The sequence below is a fragment of the Amblyraja radiata genome, chromosome 26 (genome assembly GCF_010909765.2).
Source record: "Amblyraja radiata isolate CabotCenter1 chromosome 26, sAmbRad1.1.pri, whole genome shotgun sequence".
Classification (NCBI taxonomy): Eukaryota; Metazoa; Chordata; class Chondrichthyes; order Rajiformes; family Rajidae; genus Amblyraja; species Amblyraja radiata.
In genome coordinates, this window is record NC_045981.1 from 19,331,008 (window position 1) to 19,353,294 (window position 22,287).

At 46.4% G+C, this 22,287-nt stretch overlaps 1 protein-coding gene across 3 annotated transcripts in view; it reads right to left on the minus strand.

Annotated features, from left to right (window-relative positions):
• Positions 1 to 10,954: 10,954 nt before the first annotated feature.
• The window catches only part of LOC116987999 (polycystin-1-like), an 83,149-nt gene continuing 71,816 nt past the window's right edge, over positions 10,955 to 22,287 (minus strand). For all 3 annotated transcript variants that reach the window (XM_033044384.1, XM_033044383.1, XM_033044385.1), the window contains 4 exons: positions 16,974 to 17,261; positions 15,385 to 15,519; positions 13,952 to 14,266; positions 10,955 to 12,477 (listed from right to left, as the gene is read on the minus strand). In XM_033044384.1, the coding sequence (XP_032900275.1) occupies positions 11,746 to 12,477; positions 13,952 to 14,266; positions 15,385 to 15,519; positions 16,974 to 17,261 (1,470 nt within the window). In that variant the 3' untranslated portion in view covers positions 10,955 to 11,745. The remainder of the gene's footprint in view (positions 12,478 to 13,951; positions 14,267 to 15,384; positions 15,520 to 16,973; positions 17,262 to 22,287) is intronic.

The following is a 22,287-nucleotide window of genomic DNA, read 5'->3' on the forward strand; positions in this document are numbered from 1 at the left end:
TCACAGATTATGCTATGAATGCAGATTTGCTGATTACCAGTTTAATGGAATTACTTTCAGATTTGTGGTGGTCACATGTCCTGATTTAATGGGGACTGATAACTAATTGATTGTTCTCTGAGAGACCCTCTTGTCTGAATGTATTAGTTCATTAGTGTCATTGCATCATAGAGCACGGAAATAGGCCCTTCAGCCCAATTTACGCATGCTAACCAAGATGATCCATCTAAGCTAGGCCCATTTGGGCGGCACAGTGGTGCAGCAGTAGAGCTGATGCCCTACAGCGCCAGAGACCCGGGTTGGATCCTGACTATGGGCGCCATCTGTACAGAGTTTGTACATTCTCCCTGTGACTGTGAAGTTGTTTTGGTTTCCTCCCACACTCCAAAGACGTACAGATTTGTAGGCTGATTGGCTTCTGTACATTGTAAATTGTCTTTAACGTGTAGGATAGTGTTAGTATGAGGTAATCGCTGTTCAGTGTGAATTTGGTAGATCTAAGGGTCTGTTTCCACACTGTATCTCTAAAGTCTCAAATCTGAAGTGAAGTCATATCCCTCTAAACCTTCCCTCTCCATGAACTTGTCCAAATGTCTATTACTTGAGTGAATTTGTTGGAAATGTATTGCCCCACTAATAGGCTGCAAAAATCTCTCTAGATTTTTTTTATCAGTGTAAAGCAAAATTTGAAATGAATAATTGAATTGAATAAATTTTATTAGCTAAGTATATACATATACAAGGAATTTGCCTTGTTGCTTTGTTCACAAGGATAACAACACGATATACAGTAGACAATTAAAAATAAAATGTTATAATTTAAATTTGGAGATACAGCGTGGACACAGGACCTTCGGCACCCCGAGTCCGCTCTGAACAATGAACCTCGTACACTTACACTATCTTACACACTAGGGACCGTTTATAATTTTTACCGAAGGTAATTAGCCTACAAACTTGTACGTCTTTGGAATGTGGGAGGAATCCGGAGCTCCCGGGAAACACCTACCGGTCATGGGGAGAATGTACAAACTCTGTACAGGCTGCACCCACAGTAAGGATCGAACCCGGGTCTCTGGTGCAGCGAGGCAACAACTCTACCACTTGTGCTTGGAGTTCATAGAATCATAGAATCATAGAAAGTAGGTGCGAGAGTAGACCACCAGGTCCGTCGAGCCCGCACCGCCATTCACTCATGGCTGAACACTAAACAGACACACTTACCCACAAACAGTAGACACAAGACACAGAACACAAGACACTACCCTCCCCTTTATACCGCTATCACCCCTCTCCACCCCAAGAACCGCGTGATCTCCTGGGGGAGGCAAAAAACCGGATAAAAACCCAGGTCCAATTCGGGAAAAAAATCCGGGAAATTCCTCTCCGACCCCAATCCAGGCGATCGACACTTGTCCAGGAGATCACTCAGGTCTACTATACTAACCATACCTAGGTCCATATCCCTGCCCTCTCCCCGTAGCCCCTTATCCCCTTGGCAGCTAAAAAACCATCTATTTTTGACTTAAATATATTTAACGTTTCTGCTTCCACTGCTCCCTGGGGCAGTGAATTCCACAAACTAACCACCCTCTGGGTGAAGAAGTTCTTCCTCATCTCAGTTTTAAAAGAGCCCCCCCTCACTCTGCAACTATGTCCCCTAGTTCTAGCCTCCCCGATCATTGGGAACATCCTCGGTGCATCCACCCGATCAAGGCCCCTTACGATCTTATACGTTTCAATGAGATCGCCTCTCATTCTTCTAAACTCCAAAGAGTAGAGTCCCAGCTTACTTAACCTTTCCTCATATGTCAATCCCCTCATTGCAGGAATTAATCTTGTAAACCTTCGCTGCACTGCCTCCAGGGCTAGTACATCCTTTCTTAAGTATGGACCCCAGAACTGTACACAGTATTCCAAATGTGGTCTCACTAATACCGTGTACAGCTGCAGCAAGACCTCCGTGTTTTTATACTCAATCCCCCTAGCAATAAAGGCCAAAACTCCATTGGCCTTCCTGATTGCTTGCTGCACCTGCATACTGACTTTTAGTGATTCATGTACTAATACCCCTAGATCCCTTTGCGTTGCATTACAACGCAGCTCCTCCTCATTTAGAAAATAACTTGCCCTATCATTTTTTTCCCCAAAGTGAATGACTTCACATTTATTAGTATTAAATTTCATCTGCCAAGTTGTTGCCCACTCACCTAGCTTATCTATATCCTTTTGCAGACTCTTCCTATCCTCCTCATCCCCTACTTTCCCTCCCATTTTCGTATCGTCCGCAAATTTTGATATATTACACTTCGTTCCCTCCTCCAAATCATTTATATAAATTGTGAACAACTGGGGTCCCAGCAACGACCCTTGCGGAACCCCGCTAGTTACCGGTTGCCATCCCGAGTATGAACCATTTATCCCCACTCTCTGCTTCCTATTCGTTAGCCAATCCTCTACCCATGCTAATATATTACCCCCAATCCCACAATTTTTTATTTTTAGCAATAGTCTCTTATGTGGCACCTTGTCAAAAGCCTTTTGGAAGTCCAAGTATACCACATCCACCGGTTCCCCTTTATCCACTCGGGTTGTTACTTCCTCAAAGAATTCGAGCAGATTCGTTAAACACGATTTCCCCTTCACAAAACCATGCTGGTTCTGTCTGATGAAGTCATGTTTATCCAAGTGGCCCGTTAGTGATTCTTTAATAATTGTCTCCAACATTTTACCCACCACCGATGTTAGACTAACCGGTCTATAGTTACCCGCCTTCTGTTTACTTCCTTTTTTAAATATAGGTGTTACATTGGCCATTTTCCAATCCACTGGGACCGTTCCTGCCTCCAGGGAGTTTTGGAAAATTATCACCAATGCATCTACAATCCCCACTGCTATCTCCCTCAAGACCCTTGGATGTAATCCATCAGGCCCAGGGGATTTATCCTCCTTCAGTCTCATTAATTTCCCTAATACCACCTCCTTGGTGATCTTAATAGTATTTAGCTCCTCCATTCCTACCGCCTCCTGTTTATCCAGCGTTGGAATATTTTTTGTGTCTTCTATGGTGAAGACTGGTCTAAAGTTGTGGAGATAGACGTCCATTAGCCGTCAATATTTGCCTTGCATGACTCTCTAAGGCCAGCCCAAGTAGCAGAGTCCTGGAATGTGTTGCTGCTTGGGATGAAGCTCCACATACACCATTACATACTTCTCCGGACATTCTGGACAACACACATTCCAGAAGGAGGTGGATGACAGTCTTATTCCCACAGCTGCTGTCTCGAGGGCAACATGGAGTGGTGCTGAGATTCCGATTATACCTGGGGTACCTGATGAGGGACCATCTTAGCATCAGCCAGGCCAGGTATTGCTGCGAGTTTGAATGTTCTTTGAATGAGAGAGAATGCCAATGAAATGGACAATCCACTCAGTAAACCATCTGGCCTCGGGTGTCTGCATGTTTTCCCTGTGACCTTGTGGGTTTACTCCAGGTGCTCCGGTTTCCTCCCACATCCCTAGGAAGTACAGGCTTGCAGGTTAATTGGCCTCTGTAAATCACCCGCAGTGTGTAAGGAGTGGAGACGAAAGTGGGATAACAAAGAATTAGTGTATGAATGAATGGGTGATCAATAGTCAGCATGGACTCAGTGAGCCAAATGGCCTATTTACCTGCTGTATCTTTCAATCATGTTCCTGTTATGGCACTTGGAAACGTATCTGCTATCAGAGATATATTCTGCACCTGTCTCTGACATTGAAATAATCTAAAGCAAATATATCTGCTGGCCACTAGATGTCAGTGTTGCTCTCTGCATGCGTTTTCAAATGCATTTAGAATTTGAATTAATAGTTTTTTATCTTAAGTAAAATGGAAGAAACAGAAAATAAATCTAACAATGTTTATGCCATTATTGTCACTATTAATAATTGTCTACCCATAAAGTTTCAGTAACTAATGGTACAAAATATTCATGGTGGCCTCACCATCTCAGTCTGTCATCCCTTGGCAAGTTGTGTTATGGAAAATACACTGAGTTGTGACTTGAATGTGTGCTAATATATTTTCTTAAAAAGTGCATGGTAATTGAATTGCACCGTTTTCATGAGATTTTAACAAATTCTACTTCATAACTCCAGAAGATCTGTCAAGTGTCAAGAGTGTATTATGGATGTAATGTAAACATAGTGCTCTGTAAACTATGAAATTAGTGAAGTGTCTTCTGTTAACATCATAATAAGCAACAAAAACTGTAAACAGGCACCAGAGACAGTGTATGATTTAAACACATCTTTAATCAGCACTGAAACTTAACAGCGTTATAGAACGATAGGTTGTCAGTACATCCTAGCTGCTCAGGTTGGCAGTGCCGGAAAGGAGTGTTAGTATAAGTGTTATAGTGGGGTGCAGTTAGTGATGCTGGCTTATGTGTGATTGGTTCACATACATCATCAATCTACAAAAACAATTTCAGTATATTAAAAAAACAATAATAGTACAAAGACAAAAGTCTATAAGTAGGGAAGAACTGTGGATGCTGGTTTAAATCGAAGATAGACACAAAATGCTGGAGTAACTCAGTGGGACAGGCAGCATCTCTGGAGACAAGGAATGGGCGACGTTTCAGGTCGAGACCCTTCTTCAGTCCCTCGAAGTCTATGTAGTTCAGAGTTTAGAATGTATATGCTGTTCCCTCTCTGTGTTCTACTGTGGTGTTGATTCCAAAGGAAAGTCTTGTAATGTGCCTGTTTTGCAGCAATTATAATTTTCACCGTCTGGGAGAGTCAGTCTGCCTGCTTAAAACCTCAACATGAAAATGCATTGCCAAGGGAATAAATCTCTACATTATGTATATCATTTACACATCTTATTCTTACTCAAAATAAGTTGCCTAGACTGTGACAGGGGTGAACAAACAATGATAGCAATGATTTAAATAAAGAGAAGCAAAAGCATTTGAGACTAGATGGAAGAAGACTTAGATTGGAAACACTGAAGTCACCTCTTACTCCAAATGGCAGTGTAATGGCAGAGTCAAGAATCCCCAATACAGGATGTGGAGGCTTTGGAGAGGGTGAGGTTTACCAGAATGTGGCCTGGATGAGAGGCCACTGGCAATAAGGCGAGGTTGAACTTTCTTGGGCATTATTCTCTAGGAATGTTTCTTGTGAGTGGTTTGGCTGGTGAATCAGGTTCGCTCAGGAATGCTGTTTATGTGCTGGATTCTGCACTCTTTGCTCCTGATGGCTTTTTAACGCATTTCCGGGCTTGACTTTTGTCCTTCTCTCCTCAATCAATTTCCAAATTCCCTCAGCAATTACCTCTCATGTCCGTGGTGGCATGCGTGACTGCCAAAGACCCTTTTTAAAGCACAGCCGTGCTTGGTTATGGCCAAACACACATTATTCAGAAGTATTTCAGGGAACACTCAAGAGTGTCGTGAAACTGGTTTGTCACAGAGCTGGTCTGACAATCATGACTGTTCTATCTCTCCCTCCTAACTCCATTCTCCTGCCTTCTCCCCATAACCTCTGACACCTGTACTAATCAAGAGTCTATCTAACTCTGCCTTAAAAATATCCACTGACTTGGCCTCCACGGCCCTCTGTGGCAAAGACCCTCAGAACCTGTTTCCCATGGTGGAAATGTCAAAGACAAGATGGCATAGTTTTAAGGTGAAAGGGGTGAAGTTTAAAGGAGTTGTGGGGGACAAGTATTTTTACAAAGAAGGTGGTGGGTGCCTGGAACACACTGGTGGTGTTAGGCACGATAGTAGAATTTAAGAGGTTTTAAGAGATGAATGTGCAGGGAATGGAGGGTTTTGGATCTTGTCCAAGCAGATGAGATTAGATTACCTTGGCATCATGTTTAGCACGGATATTGTCGGCCAAAGGGCCTGTTCCTGTACTGTACTGTTCTATGTTCTGATCTTTCCACGCATCGGAGCAGCAGATTTGAAGAAATGATTCCATACAGAGATAATTGTACTAAGCTTTTTCTACTGCAACTTTAATTATCAAGGATTACTCTTAAAGACATTGTTTAAAATAAACTTAAATGAACCAGCAAGTCACTTCAATGTTAGGAAGGTAACTAAGGATTGAGAAGCTGAATGAACTTTGTTATTGAAGCAGCTTGTCACTAGAGGGCGCATATGTAACATCATTCACAAATTTATTTTGAACACTGAGTAGGATTTATCTGATGTGATGTGCAGAGAAAAGCCCTTTCTGCTTAGGCCAAAAGATTGTGGTGCCCTGCTTTTGCAACTGAACACCCCAGATACATTCCACATATGTTTAAGAAAGAACTGCAGATGCTGGTAAAATCGAAGCTAGACGCAAAATGCTGGAGAAACTCAGCGGGTGAGGCAGCATCTTTCAAGAGAAGGAATTGGCGACGTTTCTGGTCGTTTCAGACTGAAGAATGGTCTCGACCCGAAAAGTCGCCAATTTCTTCTCTCCACAGATGCTGCGTCACTCGCTGATTATCTCCAGCATTTTGTGTCCACATTCTACATATGTTGTGCAGAGAATGTACATGTTTTGATGTTGGTCCTTTTTAAGTATTGGACATCCATATTTGGCTGCATGACAAGCGCATGTTTCTAAATTACTTGAAACTGGTAACCTTATGCTAAGTGAAATTGTAAACATTGTACCTCCGTCTCCAACATTGTGTTTATTTTACAATACACATTTGAGAAAGACGGGTTTAATCAAATGGTGAAGGGACTGAACAGATAGATATGTTTTTGTGGTGGACAAAAATGCTGGAGAAACTCAGCGGGTGAGGCAGGGCAGCATCTATGGAGCGAAGGAACTAGGTAACGTTTCGGGTCGAGACCCTCCTTCAGACTGATATGAGGGTGGGGGGGGTGGGGGCAGGAAGAAGAAAGGAAGAGGCGGAGACAGTGGGCTGAGAGAGAGCTGGGAAGAGGAGGAGAAAGCAAGGACAACATTGGAGGTCAATGTTCATACCACTGGGGTATCCCACCACTGGCCACATCATCCCATCTCCTCCTCTATCTACTTTCTGCAGAGACCGCTCCCTCCGTAACCCCCTGGTCAATTTGTCCCTTCCCACCCAAACCACCCCCTCTCCTGGCACTTTCCCTTGCAACCGCAGGAAATGCTACACTTGTTGCTTTACCTCCCCCCTTGACTCCATTCAAGGACCCAAGCAGTCTTTCCAGGTGCGGCAGAGGTTCACCTGCACCTCCTCCAACCTCATCTATTGCATCCGCTGCTCTAGGTGTCAGCTGCTCTACATTAGTGAGACAAAGCGTAGGCTTGGCGATCACTTCGCCCAACACCTCCGCTTGGTCCGCAATAACCAACTTGATCTCCCAGTGACTCAGCACTTCAACTCCCCCTCCCATTCCGAATCCGACCTTTGTCCTGGGCCTCCTCCGTGGCCAGAGTGAGGCCCACCGTAAATTGGAGGAGCAGCACCTCATATTTCGCTTGGGCAGTTTACACCCCAGCGGTATGAACATCGACTTCTCCAATTTCAGGTAGTCCTTGCTTTCTCCTCCTCTTCCCAGCTCTCCCTCAGCCCACTGTCTCCGCCTCTTCCTTTCTTCTTCCCGCCCTCTCCCAGCCTCACATCAGTCTGAAGAAGGGTCTTGACCCGAAACATTGCCTATTTCCTTTGCTCCATAGATGTGCCTCACCCGCTGAGTTTCTCCAGCATTTTTGTCTACCTTCAATTTTCCAGCATCTGCAGTTCCTTCTTAAACAGATATATTTTTGTGGATAAGTTTGCATATTTGCAAGTTCAAATTGCTTATATTCTCCAGAGATGATTGACAAATGAATACTCATCTGTGCTTTTCAATATAAAACCCATTAAGGCATTAAACTCTGGAAGGATCACGTCTCTCCTTATGGTTCTATTACCAAGTCCAGCTGGAGATAAAATAAGTGACAGGCAACTTGAATTGGATAGTTATTTAAAAAAAAAGCTTTCATATTCCATGTTTGAAGCAAATAAGCTGCTTAATACTGCTATCTACAGTCTGCTCTTTAAATGTGTCTCCATGGGGCTGTACCCTACCGAAATACATTATTCATACTCATAAGTTATAGGAGCAGAAATACGCCATTCGGCCCATCAAGTCTGCTCTGCCATTCAATCATAGAAATTAGGTGCAGGAGTAGGCCATTCGGCCCTTCGAGCCTGCACCGCCATTCAATATGATCATGGCTGATCATCCAACTCAATATCCTGTACCTGCCTTCTCTCCATACCCCCTGATCCTTTTTGCCACAAGGGCCACATCTAACTCCCTCTTAAATATAGCCAATGAATTGGCCTCAACTACCTTCTGTGGCAGAGAATTCCACAGATTCACCACTCTCTGTGTGAAAAATGTTTTTCTCATCTCAGTCCTAAAAGACATTCCCCTTATCCTTAAACTGTGACCCCTTGTTCTGGACTTCCCCAACATCAGGAACAATCTTCCTGCATCTAGCCTGTCCAACCCCTTAAGTTTCAATAAGATCCCCCCTCAATCTTCTAAATTCTAGCGAGTACATGGCTGATCTATCTAAACCTCAGTCTCTTGCCTTCTCCCCATAACCCCGGCCATGCATACTAATCAGTATTGGACCTTACTGGTCCTAGTACTGGGAAATGAGCCTGGTCAGGTGACTGGTGTTTAAATGGAAGAGCACTTAAGGAACAGCGATCCCGTGGGATCTGAAGAAGGGTCTCGACCCAAAACGTCACCCATTTCTTCTCTCCAGAGATGCTGCCTGTCCCGCTGAGTTACTCCAGCAATTTGTGTCTACCATCAATACGTTTTAAGTTAGTTATGAATGACGATAAGTCTGGAGCTTGGGGGAAGGTACTAAATTGGGGTAAAAGAGATTACAGCATTATTAGACAGGAGCAAGGGAGAGTAAATCGTGAGTGGTTGTTAATGGGTGAATCCACATTTCATAAGGTCATAAGTGATAGGAGCATAATTAGGCCATTCGGCTCATCAAGTCTACTCCGCCATTCAATCATGGCTGATCTATCCTCCTGCACCTATTTTCTATGTTTCCCCCTAACCCCATTCTCCTGCCTTCTCCCCATAACCTCTAACACCCGTACTAATCATTTATCAGTCTATTTATCTCTGCCTTAAATATATCTACTGCCTTGCCCTTCACAGCCATCTGTGGCAAAGGATTCCACAGATTCACCACCCTCTGACTAAAAAAAAAAATGTCTCCTCATCTTCCTGAAAGAAAAAGTTTTAAAATAGCAGCGGGGAAGAGTATTCACTCACTTTAAATTAGTTTTAGTATTCACTCATCTGTTCGTACATTAGGGAGAGTTACCAGAGGAAGGTCAGTGTCATTGGAATTGTATGAAATACCTGCAGAATTGTACTCAGCGAGGTAGCATCCTGGGGATAACTGCAGGAGCAAAGGTAGTCTCGTTCTCATTCTATGTGATATGTCCGCACACAGTGAAAGCAATCAGACTTCATTAACAACAGCACAGGCAGCAACACTTCAAATAATGAAAGCAAGCATTGATTCTAATCGACATCAAATGGTCAGGGGAATATTTGACTGTAAGACAAGAAGACATTACAACTGCCCTGTTATTTCTGCGCTGACCGAGAGTGGGAGCGTTAAAGCTTAGAGCAGCTATAGAGCAGTTGCTCTAGATATTTAGTTTAGTTTAGCGTTAGTTTAGAGATACAGCACAGAAACATGCCCTTCGGCCCACCAAGATCGTGCCGACTAGCAATCCCCACACATTAACACCATCCTAGGGACAATTTTACACATACACCAAGCCAATTTACCTACATACCTGTGAGTATGAAATGAGTGAAAACATGGGCGAAGGGGAGGGTGGGAAAGGATGGGGGGGGGGGGGGGAAAGATGCATCAACTTTCCGTGTCTGGGTACCCACTGGAACCCACCTCTTCCTTCCACTTCTTTCATTTATGACCTATTGAATACATGTGATATTGGTGCATTAAACTACTATCCCGCCCCTTACACTGATACCAATTAAACTGGGCATTCTAAAGCAAACAATATTGGGTTATACAGCTTCATTTTGAATTCATACGAAGGGGGGGAATTTTAACTTTCTTTTTGAGGCAGGAGCATGGTTAGTGAGCAATTATGCTTCAATCTCTGCTGTTACCAATGCTAAATGTCCCTGCCTGTAGTAGTGGCTCATAAGTAGATAAGTATCAGGAGCAGAATTAGGCCATTCGGCCCTTCAAGTCTACTCCGCCATTTAATCGTGTCTGATCTATCTTTCCCTCTCAATCCAATTCACCTGCCTTCTCCGCATAACCCCCGACACCCGTACTAATCAGGAATCTGTCAATATCCGCCTTAAAAATATCCATTGACTTGGCTCAGGCAGGGACATTTAGAAATGCAAAGGACTATAATGGAGTAAGGTCCTCAGACACATTTAAGCAGGAGCCCTGAGCAGGGATTATCCTGAGAGAGCAGAACAGCAACCATCGCAGAGGCCGGAAGTTATCCAGGTAGGTGGGACTGGGAGGTCGGTATGGTCCTCTACCTTGGGCTTCCACTCCCCTACTCCTCAGTAAGACATCCTCTCTGCCCACCCATTCACTCTCCTGGAAGGTGCCAAATGTTGCATAGTTCACCTATGCAGGGAGTGAGTCAGCAGCATTGGAAAGACCTATTATCTTCAGGGACCAAATGGACTTTGTTTCTTTTTATTTTTTGAGATACAGCGCGGAAACTAGCCCTTCAACCCACTGAGTCCATGCCAACCAGCGATCACCGCACACTAGCACTATTCTACACAGTAGGGACAATTTACAATCTCTACCAAAGCCAATTAACCTATAAACCTGTACGTCTTTGGCGTGTGGGAGGAAACCAGAGCACCCAGGGATGTCCCATGCCATCACGGAGAGAACGTAGAAACTCCATACAGACAGCAGCCATAGTCAAGATCGAACCTGGGTCTCTGGCACTATAAGCCAGTAACTCTACTGCTGCTCTGCCATGCTGCCCATGACTTGATCTGAATTGACATTAAAAACCATTCCTGCAATGATTTCAATTGAATTACTTCTATCTGTGGTCCCAGAACCAGAACACTCTGTATTTTGTTGATCTGTCATAATTTTAACCTCATACCAAACTTTTCTAGATAAAACCATCACGATTATGAATGAGGACTTTGTTATATCTGAGTACTAGTTATATCCCTGTATGTTTTTGAGGTCTTTAGTTTTCTTGACATCTCCAATAACACTATCGTATTTATTGGACTTCTTTCGCTCCTGAATTGTTACTGAAGAATGGTTAAGCCCAATTTCATTAAGACCATCTATTTTAAGAACATGTGACTGTCCTGCAAGGAACTTTTGATAATTCTCCTTTGCTCTGCACCCACCCCAATGTCCTCCCAAACCATGATACGATAATAGTGAAATGAATAAGTTAAACTGCAGCACCAAACCAATGATTACTGCTGCTGACCAGCAGTAGTACGGGTGTCAGAGGTTATGGGGCGAAGGCAGGAGAATGAGGTTGAGAGGGAAAGATAGATCAGCCATGATTGAATGGCAGAGTAGACTTGATGGGCCTTATTCTGCTCCTATAACTTATGAACTTTTCAATGCGGAACAAACTATCAATTAGTTCTTGCTTTAGGTCAGTGAAGGGATGCGTCATAAACAGTGGCATTGCATGTCTTTTAATGTTCTATAAAGCATCCTAATGGTTTATGTGTGTAATCACTGATGGCTTTCCTCTACACACTCACTATGCCATGCTCTCCTCTTTACTGGTGCCAGCTGCCTATCCAGTCCTCGAACCTGCCCTTCACTTCTGGGCCTGGGTTTTGAAGGCAGTCCCGAACTTGGTAACGACGTCTGGCTGATGCCTGCTGACAATGGTAAACCGGACTGCCAGGCCTTTCGTCTGGGGTTATCATTAGGCCTAGATCCAATTGTCAAGTCCCTGTGAACTGACCCAACTACCTCTGCGGAATATTCACCAACTGGCCCTCTGCTTGGCTGGTGGCTGGAGACTGCCGATTCAGAGATCGCACTGTGTGTTCTTGACCAAAGGAGGTGTGTGCCCGGCGGAGAGATGGTACTTTTTTCAGCGTTACTTTTCGCTCTCATGCCTTGCCCTCTCCTCTTCTTATTAATTCTGTCCTGCAAGTTCCCCAAATCGGTTTCAATCCGATACAAGTCGTCGGTGACTTTATTGACACGGTCAAACTGATCGAGGAGACTATTGATGGTCGGCAGCAGTCGATCCAGATAGACCTCCACATCGTGGACCTCTGCGGTCGGACTCTCCGCAAGATTCAACTCCTCGGATCGCATGGAGCCAGATGACATGGTGCAGTTGGAAAAGTGGGACTCGGTGCTTGCAGATGGCAACTGGGAAAATCTGGACGTTTGGGAATTTCCTGTTGGCAGAGACTCCATTCCTTCGAACTTCACTTTGTGACGGAACTTCAATGAAATGAAGAGAAGATTATGAAGAGCAACAATTAAATGGGACAACACTTTCATTTATTATGTTTAGATAGGGTTTTAAACTGTAGTTAGATCCGTTTCATTGGTGCAATTAATCCCATTTTTTGTTTGTGATGTTCACCAAACAGATACTGTAATCCCATCACTTTTTGAGGCTATTTTGGAACAAACAAAATAGATAAAACCCGCTGTTGGGAATGTACAATTTGGATTCTCTTTATTAATTTCTTTGCTTCGTTCCTCATAAATTAGACAAGTACAAAAACCTTGTGTCAAAATATTTAACTGTGGGTTTGATGTGTTCGTTTTCAGAGCACAGGCAAAACCAAAGAGAAGAAATGGAGAATATATATTTGAGTGAATGTTCCTGCCCTGTAATCTATCTGAAGGAGTACAGGGCAGGTACACTCAAGGGGTTTTAGATTTTTAAGTCGCTGTAGTTTCTGAGCGATCAGGACATTTTATGTTGAAGGGTTCCGACAGTTAGATTAGTTTAGTCTAGTTTAGATATTCAGCGTGGAAACAGGCCCTTTGGCCCACAGAATCTACGCTGGCCATCGATCACCCATTCATACTAGTTCTATGTTACCCCATTTTCGCCTCCTACACACTCGGGGAAATTTTACAGAAGCCAATTAACCTACAAACCTGCACGTCGTTGGAAAGTGGGAGGAAACCGGAGCACCTGGAGGAAACCCAAGCGGCCACAGGGACAACACGCAAACTCCGTACAGACAGCACCTGTAGTGAGGTTCGAACCTGGGTCTCTGGCGCTGTGAGGCAGCAGCTCTACCCGCTGCACCACTGTGCTGCCCAGTTATTGCTCTCGTAGTCGTTTGCTGTGTTTTCAGTGTAAGATGACACCCAGTCCCTCTGAACACCAATGGCTTTCATTCTCCCATCATTTAAAAACTACTTTGCTTTGACTTCACATTTTTCCACTTTATTCTACAGTAGTGATGTCCCCACTCAGTTACTGAACCAGATTGGCATTCTTAGATTGCCAGGGACCTTTTAAAACTACAATGCAATTGACAGCAATTCTGGACAGCAATTCCACTCCTTCTCTTCTCTCCCATCAGGCAAAAGGTATAGAAGTGTGAAAACACACACCACCAGATTCAGGGACAGTTTCTTCCCAGCTGTTATCAGGAACTGAATCATCCTACCACAACCAGAGAGCAGTGCTGAACTACTTTCTACCTCTTTGGTGACCCTTGGACTATCCTTGATCGGACTTTGCTGGCTTTACCTTGCACTAAATGTTATTCCCTTATCATGTATTTATCTATACATTGTAAATGGCTCGATTTTAATCATGTATTGTCTTTCTGCTGACTGGTTAGCGCGCAACAAAAGCTTTCCACGGTACCTCGGTACACGTGACAATAAACTAAACTGAAATTGAACAGAAACTGGGATGGTGGCCCTGACCATTTTTTACATTTACCTCCTTTCCTTTGGCGAGTCCGATCCAGAGTTTGAACCTCCTGATGAAGAACTCGATCATCTCATAGTCCTGCGGCTCGATGGCAGGACGATACATTTCCGCTCGGATATGTCTGTAGTTCTGGATCGTGATGGCACAGAAGAGGTTCCTTACAATCCATGCCAGACACAGTAGATAGCTGATGAAGTAGACGGATGCAGTCGTGGGATATTGGTGAACCGCATGCTGTAAAGCCTCAGCTCCTCGGGGGAAAGCAACCAAAACTAGCACAGTCTGTCTAAACGTTTTAAAGTCTTCCAGTGCTGGAGAGAATATCTGCAGGGAACACAAGGAATAACAGTTCGGGCCATTCCTAACGGAATTGCACAATAGAGATTACAACATGAGAACTGGCCATTTGGCTGAACCAGTTTCTTTCTAGGAATCATGCTGATCCCATAGATTTGCACTGCCAAAATTATTTTATTTAACCAATTACTTAACTAAAAATTGTCATATGATCTTATTTTGGTCAGCAATTCCAAAACTACTCTTCCGGTCTTGCAAGCCTTCCAGAAAAACGTGGCTCTCAGTCCAAACTTGCTTATACTTAACCGGAAGAGCCCAGCTGATGCGTAGAATCACCTCACATCCTACTCGACATTTCGCACCAGCACTGAATATAACTCATGTCATCGGAGCAGAATTAGGCCATTCGGCCCATCGAGTCTATTCGGCCATTCAATCATGGCTGATCTATCTTTTCCTCTCAACCCCTTTCGGCTGCCTTCTCCCCCGAACCTCTGATATCCTTACTAATCACAAACTTATTGAACTCATGAATGACAGTAATAACATTCTTTGCCCGTTCCTAGGCCCCATTCCTAATTAGTTCTAAACTGAGGAAGCAGGTTAATATTCAATCACATCTGCAATCACACAGGCCAGGCAAGGATAACTAATTTCCATCTCTCACTGATTAGTTTGAGTGGTTTTGACTCAAACTCTGCGGAACTCTTTACTCAAATAAAACTCTTCCAAACGAAATCTAATTTAGGGTCGCACAGTGGCGTAGTGACTGAAGGCGCCAGAGACGTGGGTTCTAAACTGACTACGGGTGGTGTCTGTGCAGAGTGTGTATGGTTCCTGGTGGTGGGCTTCATCTGGGTACTCCAGTTTCCTTCCACATTTCAAAAGCTGTACAGGTTTGTAGGTCAATTGGCTTCTGTAAATTGCCTCTAGCGTGTGAGAAGCGAAAGTTGGAAAACATAGGACTAGTGTGAACGGGTGATTGATGGTCGGAGTAGGCCCGGTGGGCCGAAGGGCCTGTTTCCACACTGTATATCTAAACACTAGAATATAATCCTTCACAAGACCCAAAACTTGCCCTGCACTCTGCCTGGATTTATCGCGTCACCTTGTCAGCGGTTGCGGTAAAAGATGGCAACACCCACCATGTAGCCGCATTGTGCATAGACCATGACAAGCAGGAAGAAGATTAAGGTGGCTGCTGTCAGTTCTTGGAACATGTACTGGAACGTCTTCCCAAACACACACCACCTTCGGAAAAAACGAAGCAGTCCTACGGTCTACAGGAAGGATGAATATATTTAGCATCAACTTACAAAAGCTTTTTAAACAATGTAATAATATCTGCCTCCTCTGGCAGTTTGTTCCAGATACACTTCACCCTCTGTATGAAAAACGTATTTAAACTCCTTTAAATTTCTCCGCCCTCACCTTAATCCTGTATCCTCTTGTTCTAGACTCCCCTGCCCTGGGAAAATGATTCCGCCGATCTTTCCCAAAATGTACCTTGATATTATGTGTTTCTCCAAGGTTACCCCTCAGCATCCTATGTTCCAGAGAGATTAAACCTGGTCTATCCAAATGTAACCATGGTGTTCCATTCTAGGTGACATCCCGGCCAATCCCTTCTACACTCTCGCTATGGCTTGGCATCCTTCCTGCAGTAAGGCGTCCAGAAATGTGCCAACATGAGTTTCACCCGGATGCTCACGTTTCCTCCCGCATCCCAGAGATTGTTGGGTTTGTAAGATATTTTGGTCATTGTAAATTCCCCTTAGTGTGTAGACAAATAGTTGGATCTGGAGGTAGTTGATGGGAATGTGGGGAGAATCAAATGGATTATTGTAGGATTGATGTAAATGGGGCACAAATTAGGGCGGCACGCTGGCGCAGCGGTAGAGCTCATGCCTTATAGCGCCAGAGACCCGGGTTCGATCCTGACAATGGGTGTTGTTTCTACAGAGTTTATACGTTCTCCCCGTGACCTGCATAGGTTTTCTTCAGGTGGTTCGGTTTCCTCCCACACTCCAAAGACGTACAGGTTTGTAGGTTAATTGGCTTCGGTAAAACTTGTGAATTGTCCCTAGTGTGGAGTGGGTGCTCGTGTAACGGGGATCGCTGGCCGGTTTAGTTTAGTTTTAGTTTCGAGATACAGTGCGGAGACAGGTCCTTCGGCCCACTGAGTCCGCAACAACCAGCGATACCCGCACATTAACACAAGCCTACACACACTAGGGACAATTTACACTTATACTAAGTATACAAACCCAAGCCAATTAACCTACAAACCTGTAGGTCTTTGGAATGTGGGAAGAAACCGAAGATCTTGGAGAAACATCCATGTGGTCACGGTGGGAACGTGCAAACTCCGTACAAACAGCACCCGTAGTCGGGATAGAACCCGGGTCTCTGGCGCTGCAAGCGCTGTAAGGCAGCAACTCTACCGCTGCGCCACGGTGCAGACTCGGTGGGCTGAAGGGCTCTTCCCGCGCTGTTTCTCTAAACTAAACTAGATGGGCTGAATAGCTCGTTTCCGTGCTGTATAACAATGACTTTTGAAAACAAAAAGAGGAGTGAGATCGATCAGATAAATCTTTTGAAGAGCTAGCACAGGCACGAGGGCTGAATGGCCTCCTCGTGCAATATTTCTCCAGTCCCTTTGATTCATGAGATTCTGCTCTTTCTCACGGACACTAACACATTCCCTCAGCCCCCGCGTAACTTGCTGACTTACCTTCATGGTGAGGATGGTGAGTAGCAAGGCAGCAAGGCTGGTGACCCTCTCAGACAGCAGGGCGACATGGTGGAAACTGACAAATGCCCCACGGTCATGCTTGTAACGGGCGAGCTGCACTTCAGACAGCCTGAGGCGGATGAAGTGGAAGGTGGGTATGAGGGCAGAGAGAAGGATGACCAAGAGCTGTAGGTACCTCTGGCCCTCTCTGAAGTAAGACAAACCCTCTCTCCTCACGGCAACCGCTTCAGTGCACAAGAAAACAAGGCTGAAGAGGAGAAGCAACACCTGCAGAAAGAAGATAAAAGTCATTGCAATAGGCAGCAACATCCTAGCCTGCCGCTGCAACAGGGAGTCAACCAACATCACAGACCTGAGCTCAGATCTATATCCAGGGAGACCCAACTGTAGCCCAGATCTGAGCTCACTGGAATCTATGACTGTGAGGCCTCGCTCACACATAGACAGGTTTGGAATTGCCATATTTGAACTTGTGACTTTAGTGTTTGTGAAACCTCCAAGCAACAGTGTCTCTCATCAGATTCAGAACGCTGTCATCTTCCTGCCTGAACCCCAGCATGGTTTAGTTTGGTTTATTGTCACGTGTATTGAGGTACAGGGAAAAGCTTTTCTTGCATGCTAACCAGTCGGCGGAAAGACTATACATGATTACAATTGAGCCTTCCACAGTGTTCATATAAATGTTAAGGGAATAGTGTTTAATGCAAGATAAAGTCCAGTAAAGTATGATTAACGATAGTCTGTGGCAGTGGTAGATAGTAGCTCAGGGCCTCTGTAGTTGTAGATAGGATGGTTCAGTTACCTGAAGCTGGGAAGAAACCGCCCCTGAATCTGGAGGTGTGCATTATCAATTATGCTGGTGGCCTCGCCGAGGCAGTGTGAAATGTAGATGGAGTTAAAGGAAGGGAGGTTGGCTTGTGCGATGGTCTGGGCTGCGTCCACAATTCTCTGCAATTTCTTGCGGTCGTGGATGAATCTTTTCCTAAACCATGCTGTGATGCATCCCGACAGAATGCTTTCCACAGCACATCTGTACAAGCTGGTGAGAGTTGTTGGGGACATGCTGATTTTTGCATTTTAATTTTCATGTTTGCGAACCCTCCAGGCATTGATGCCACAAAAATCCCTCTCATCAGATTCAGAACACTGACATCGTCCTTACCGAACCCCAGCATGGTTTCCAGATCACATCATCTTCCCCTGGGTCCTTGGTGAGAAGGAACCAAAGGAAACGATGGCAATCATTCAAGAGCTAAGTGAATGCAATTCAGCGTTAGGAAATTGCAGCACATTCAGTGTCTGATGGCAAATGTAGAGTAAACAAGCCTCAGCAGAAGGGCCTCAGCTGAAGGGCCTCTGCAGAAGGGCCTCTGCAGCTTTCTCTGGGGATATGATGGTCAGTAATTAGTTTGTAGGCTCACAAAAATGCTGAAGAAACACAGCGGGTGCAGCAGCATCTATGGAGCGACGGAAATAGGCAACGTTTCGGGCCGAAACCCTTCTTCAGACTGATTAGTTTGTAGGCTAATTGGCTTGGTAAAATTGTAAATTGTCCCTAGTGTGTGTAACTTAGTGTTAGTGTGTATGAATCACTGGTTGGTGCTGACTCGGTGGGCCAAAGGGCCTGTTTTCATGCTGCATCTCTAAACTAAACTAAAACTAAAAATTACTAGGTTAACTTAGAATCAACACTTAGAAGCAAATGGGTTTCTCCCTCTTTTAGTGCCCAAAATATCCACCTGGATCCTCCATAGAAATCTGTAAATTGTGCAAAATGGTATTAAATTAAATGAAAGTGCTCCAGTATTCAAGTAGTACAGGTTATGTGCTTAAACAATCCCTTGTGGTTCCCATCAGAAGACCTCTCACTGAACATCAATGTTGTGCTGATAAACAGAAGTACTGTAGGTAAGAGCCTAAGGAACTCTTCTCTCGAAAGCCACAGGACAGGTGTGTTACAATTCACCTGGGGGAAAGATACACGGTGTCGAGGCACAACCACCCCACACTAGTCTCTCTGCCCTGATGAAATTCAATGCCCCGAGTGATCTTACGCTACTGTGAGGTCCAGGCTGTTCAATGGGCTTTGATCGCAGCGAGAATGTGATGTGTAGCAGAAAGCTGCAACATGGCAATGGCAGCACCATTGATGCGGGTTCCACAGATGTGACCATCGCAAACTGCGGCTGCCAGATGCTGTGAGCAATACACTGACATCACAGTGAAGACCCTTTAACTGACCTCTCATGGCTGATCCCTGCCTGATGTGCACTAATTTATCTCTGAGTTAATAGTAGGGTGCACCCAGATGCTCCAGTGTCTACTGGCCAGGGAGGAATTATACACTGTATGCCTTGTGAAGTCATGAGCTGCATGACTGTGCCCAGGGCTCTGGGTAGAATTCTACCGATCATTCAACAGTGCCAAAATGTTTTTTACATTTATCGAAGAGAGCAAATGAGGTACCACTTTAATAGAAAAAAAGACACAAAATGCTGGAGTAACTCAGCGGGTCAGGCAGCATCTATGGAGAACATAGATAGGTGGCATTTCGGGTTGGGACTGATCTGAAACATCACCTATTCATGTTCTCCAGATATGCTGCCTGATCCGCTGAGTTACTCCAGCACTTTATGTCTTATTTAGCAAACCAGCATCTGCAGTTCCTTGTTTCTCCATCCACTTTAATGGTCTCACACAAGGCATTACCTTCAGCGCTGTTGTCCCTCCTCGGTATTGCTTCCGGAAAACCATCTAGAATACTGACTCGGGACCCTGGGGTGGAATTTGACCCAAAGGAAAGGGTGCTATTGTAGTGGCCTGGTCGAGGTCAGGAAAAGGCCGGACACCAGGCGGATTCTAAAGAAGCTTTTTAATGGTAGCAGTACGAGAACACACACACGACACCCTTATCTCCGCCCCTCGGGAGTCGTCAGGAAACCCCGTATCTCCGCCCCTGGGGAGTCGTCAGGAAACCCCGTATCTCCGCCCCTGGGGAGTCGTCAGGAAACCCCGTGGCAGACCAACGCCCCTGTCCCTCAATCGGCGAGGGGGATGATCCAAGGAGTGGCCTACCCCCCAGGGACCGCCACAGGACCCCCCCCAAGTACCCGAGGTACGAAACGGACAGGAGGGCGTACACGGCGGCCAGCCCGGGTGCACACAACGCTCGGCCCTGGAACAGGCGCCTGGTCAACAAGTGCGGGGGACGAAGTAGCCAGAGGAGGAGGTACCCTAGACAGGGGCCGCCCTCGCTTTCGGGGCAGCGCTACCAGCGCCGGCCGATCGATATCGATATGTGCTGGCTTCAACCATGCAACTGAAACAGTCTCACGCCGACCCCCAATGTCCAGGACGAAAGTCGACGAGCCATGTTCCAAGACCCGGAAGGGACCTTCGTACGGCCGCTGTAGAGGTGTCCGATGTGCATCCCTGCGCAGAAAAACAAACTGGCAGTTCTCCAGAGCAGAGGGAACGTGCGGACGGAAGGACCCATGACGAGACGTGGGTACCGGCGCCAGCTTGCCCACCGTCTGCCGAAGACGTTGCAGAGCGTCCGAAGGCTGCTCCACCTGGCCACGTACCGGCGGGATGAACTCCCCGGGCACCGTTAACGGAGACCCATACACCAACTCGGCGGAGGAGGAGGCCAAGTCCTCCTTGGGTGCGGTGCGTATCCCCAGCAAAACCCACGGTAGAGCGTCTACCCAGTCTGGGTCAGTGAGCCGCGCCCTCAGGGCACCCTTAAGCTGCCGGTGAAACCGCTCCACTAGGCCGTTCGACTGCGGGTGGTACGCCGTCGTGTGGTGCAGACGAACACCCAGGAGGCGTGCCATGGCCGACCACAGCTCTGACGTGAACTGAGGCCCCCGGTCGGACGTTATGTCCAGTGGAACACCGAACCGGGCGATCCAGTGCGCCAGCAATGCTCGAGCACAGGTGGTTGTTGTGGAATTCTGTAGCGGAATGGCTTCAGGCCACCGCGTGAAACGGTCCACAACGGTGAATAGGTACGTCATGCCCTGGGACGACGGCAGCGGCCCCACGATGTCCACATGAATGTGGTCGAAACGTTTATGAGGAATGGGGAACTCCTGCAATGGCGCGTGCACATGTCGTTGCACCTTGGCAGTCTGGCACGGGATGCAAGTGCGCGCCCAATGTCCAAGCTCCTTCCGCAGCCCGTGCCACATGAAGCGGGAGGCTACCAGGGCTACTGTCGCCCTGATGGAGGGATGTGCAAGTCCATGGAGCACGTCAAACACCCTGCGCCGCCAGGCGATGGGAACGATGGGTCGCGGAACTCCAGAGGAGACATCGCACAGCAGCGTGGTACCCCCGGGGCCACAGACAACGTCCTCCAACTGCAGGCCCGAAACCGCCGTACGGTAGGCGACCATCTCCTCGTCGGCAAGCTGAGCGGCTGCCAGGGCGGAATAGTTGATCCCCTCACCGACCTGGAGAACCGTGTGGACTGCAGGTCTTGATAAGGCATCGGCCACCCTGTTAAATTTGCCCTCAATGAACCGGATGGAGGTAGTGTACTCGGACACATACGCCAACTGCCTCTGCTGCCGGGCAGACCACGGGTCTGATACCTTGGCGAACGCGAAGGTCAGTGGCTTGTGGTCCGTGAATGCAGTGAATGGTCTCCCCTCCAGAAAATACCGGAAATGACGTACGGCGAGATACAGGGCAAGGAGCTCACGGTCGAAGGCGCTGTAACGACGCTGAGGACCACTGAGATGCCTGCTGAAGAAGGCAAGTGGCCGCCAGGAACCCTCAACGAGCTGCTCTAACACTGCCCCAACCGCAACCTCAGAAGCATCCACCGTCAAGGCGGTCGTGGCGTCCTCTCGTGGGTGGACGAGCATTGTGGCATCAGCCAGTGCCTCCTTAGCCCTCTCAAATGCCGCTGTTGCTTCCACGGACCAATCAACCTCCCTGCGATGACCAGCAATCAGGTGGAAAAGCGGACGCATGACTGCAGCCGCTGACGGCAGGAAGCGGTGATAGAAAGTGACCATCCCCACGAATTCCTGCAGGCCCCTAACTGTGGTCGGACGGGGGAACCTGCGGATAGCGTCCACCCTGGTCGGCAGAGGCACCACCCCTTGTGCAGTCACGCGGTGGCCGAGGAAGTCGGTAGCCGTCACCCCGAAACGGCACTTGGACGCGTTGATAGCCAAACCGAAATTGCTGAGGCGCTGACACAGTTGACGGAGGTGGGTGCAGTGCTCCTGCCGCGAGCGACTGGCCACGAGTATGTCGTCCAGGTACACAAAGACAAAGT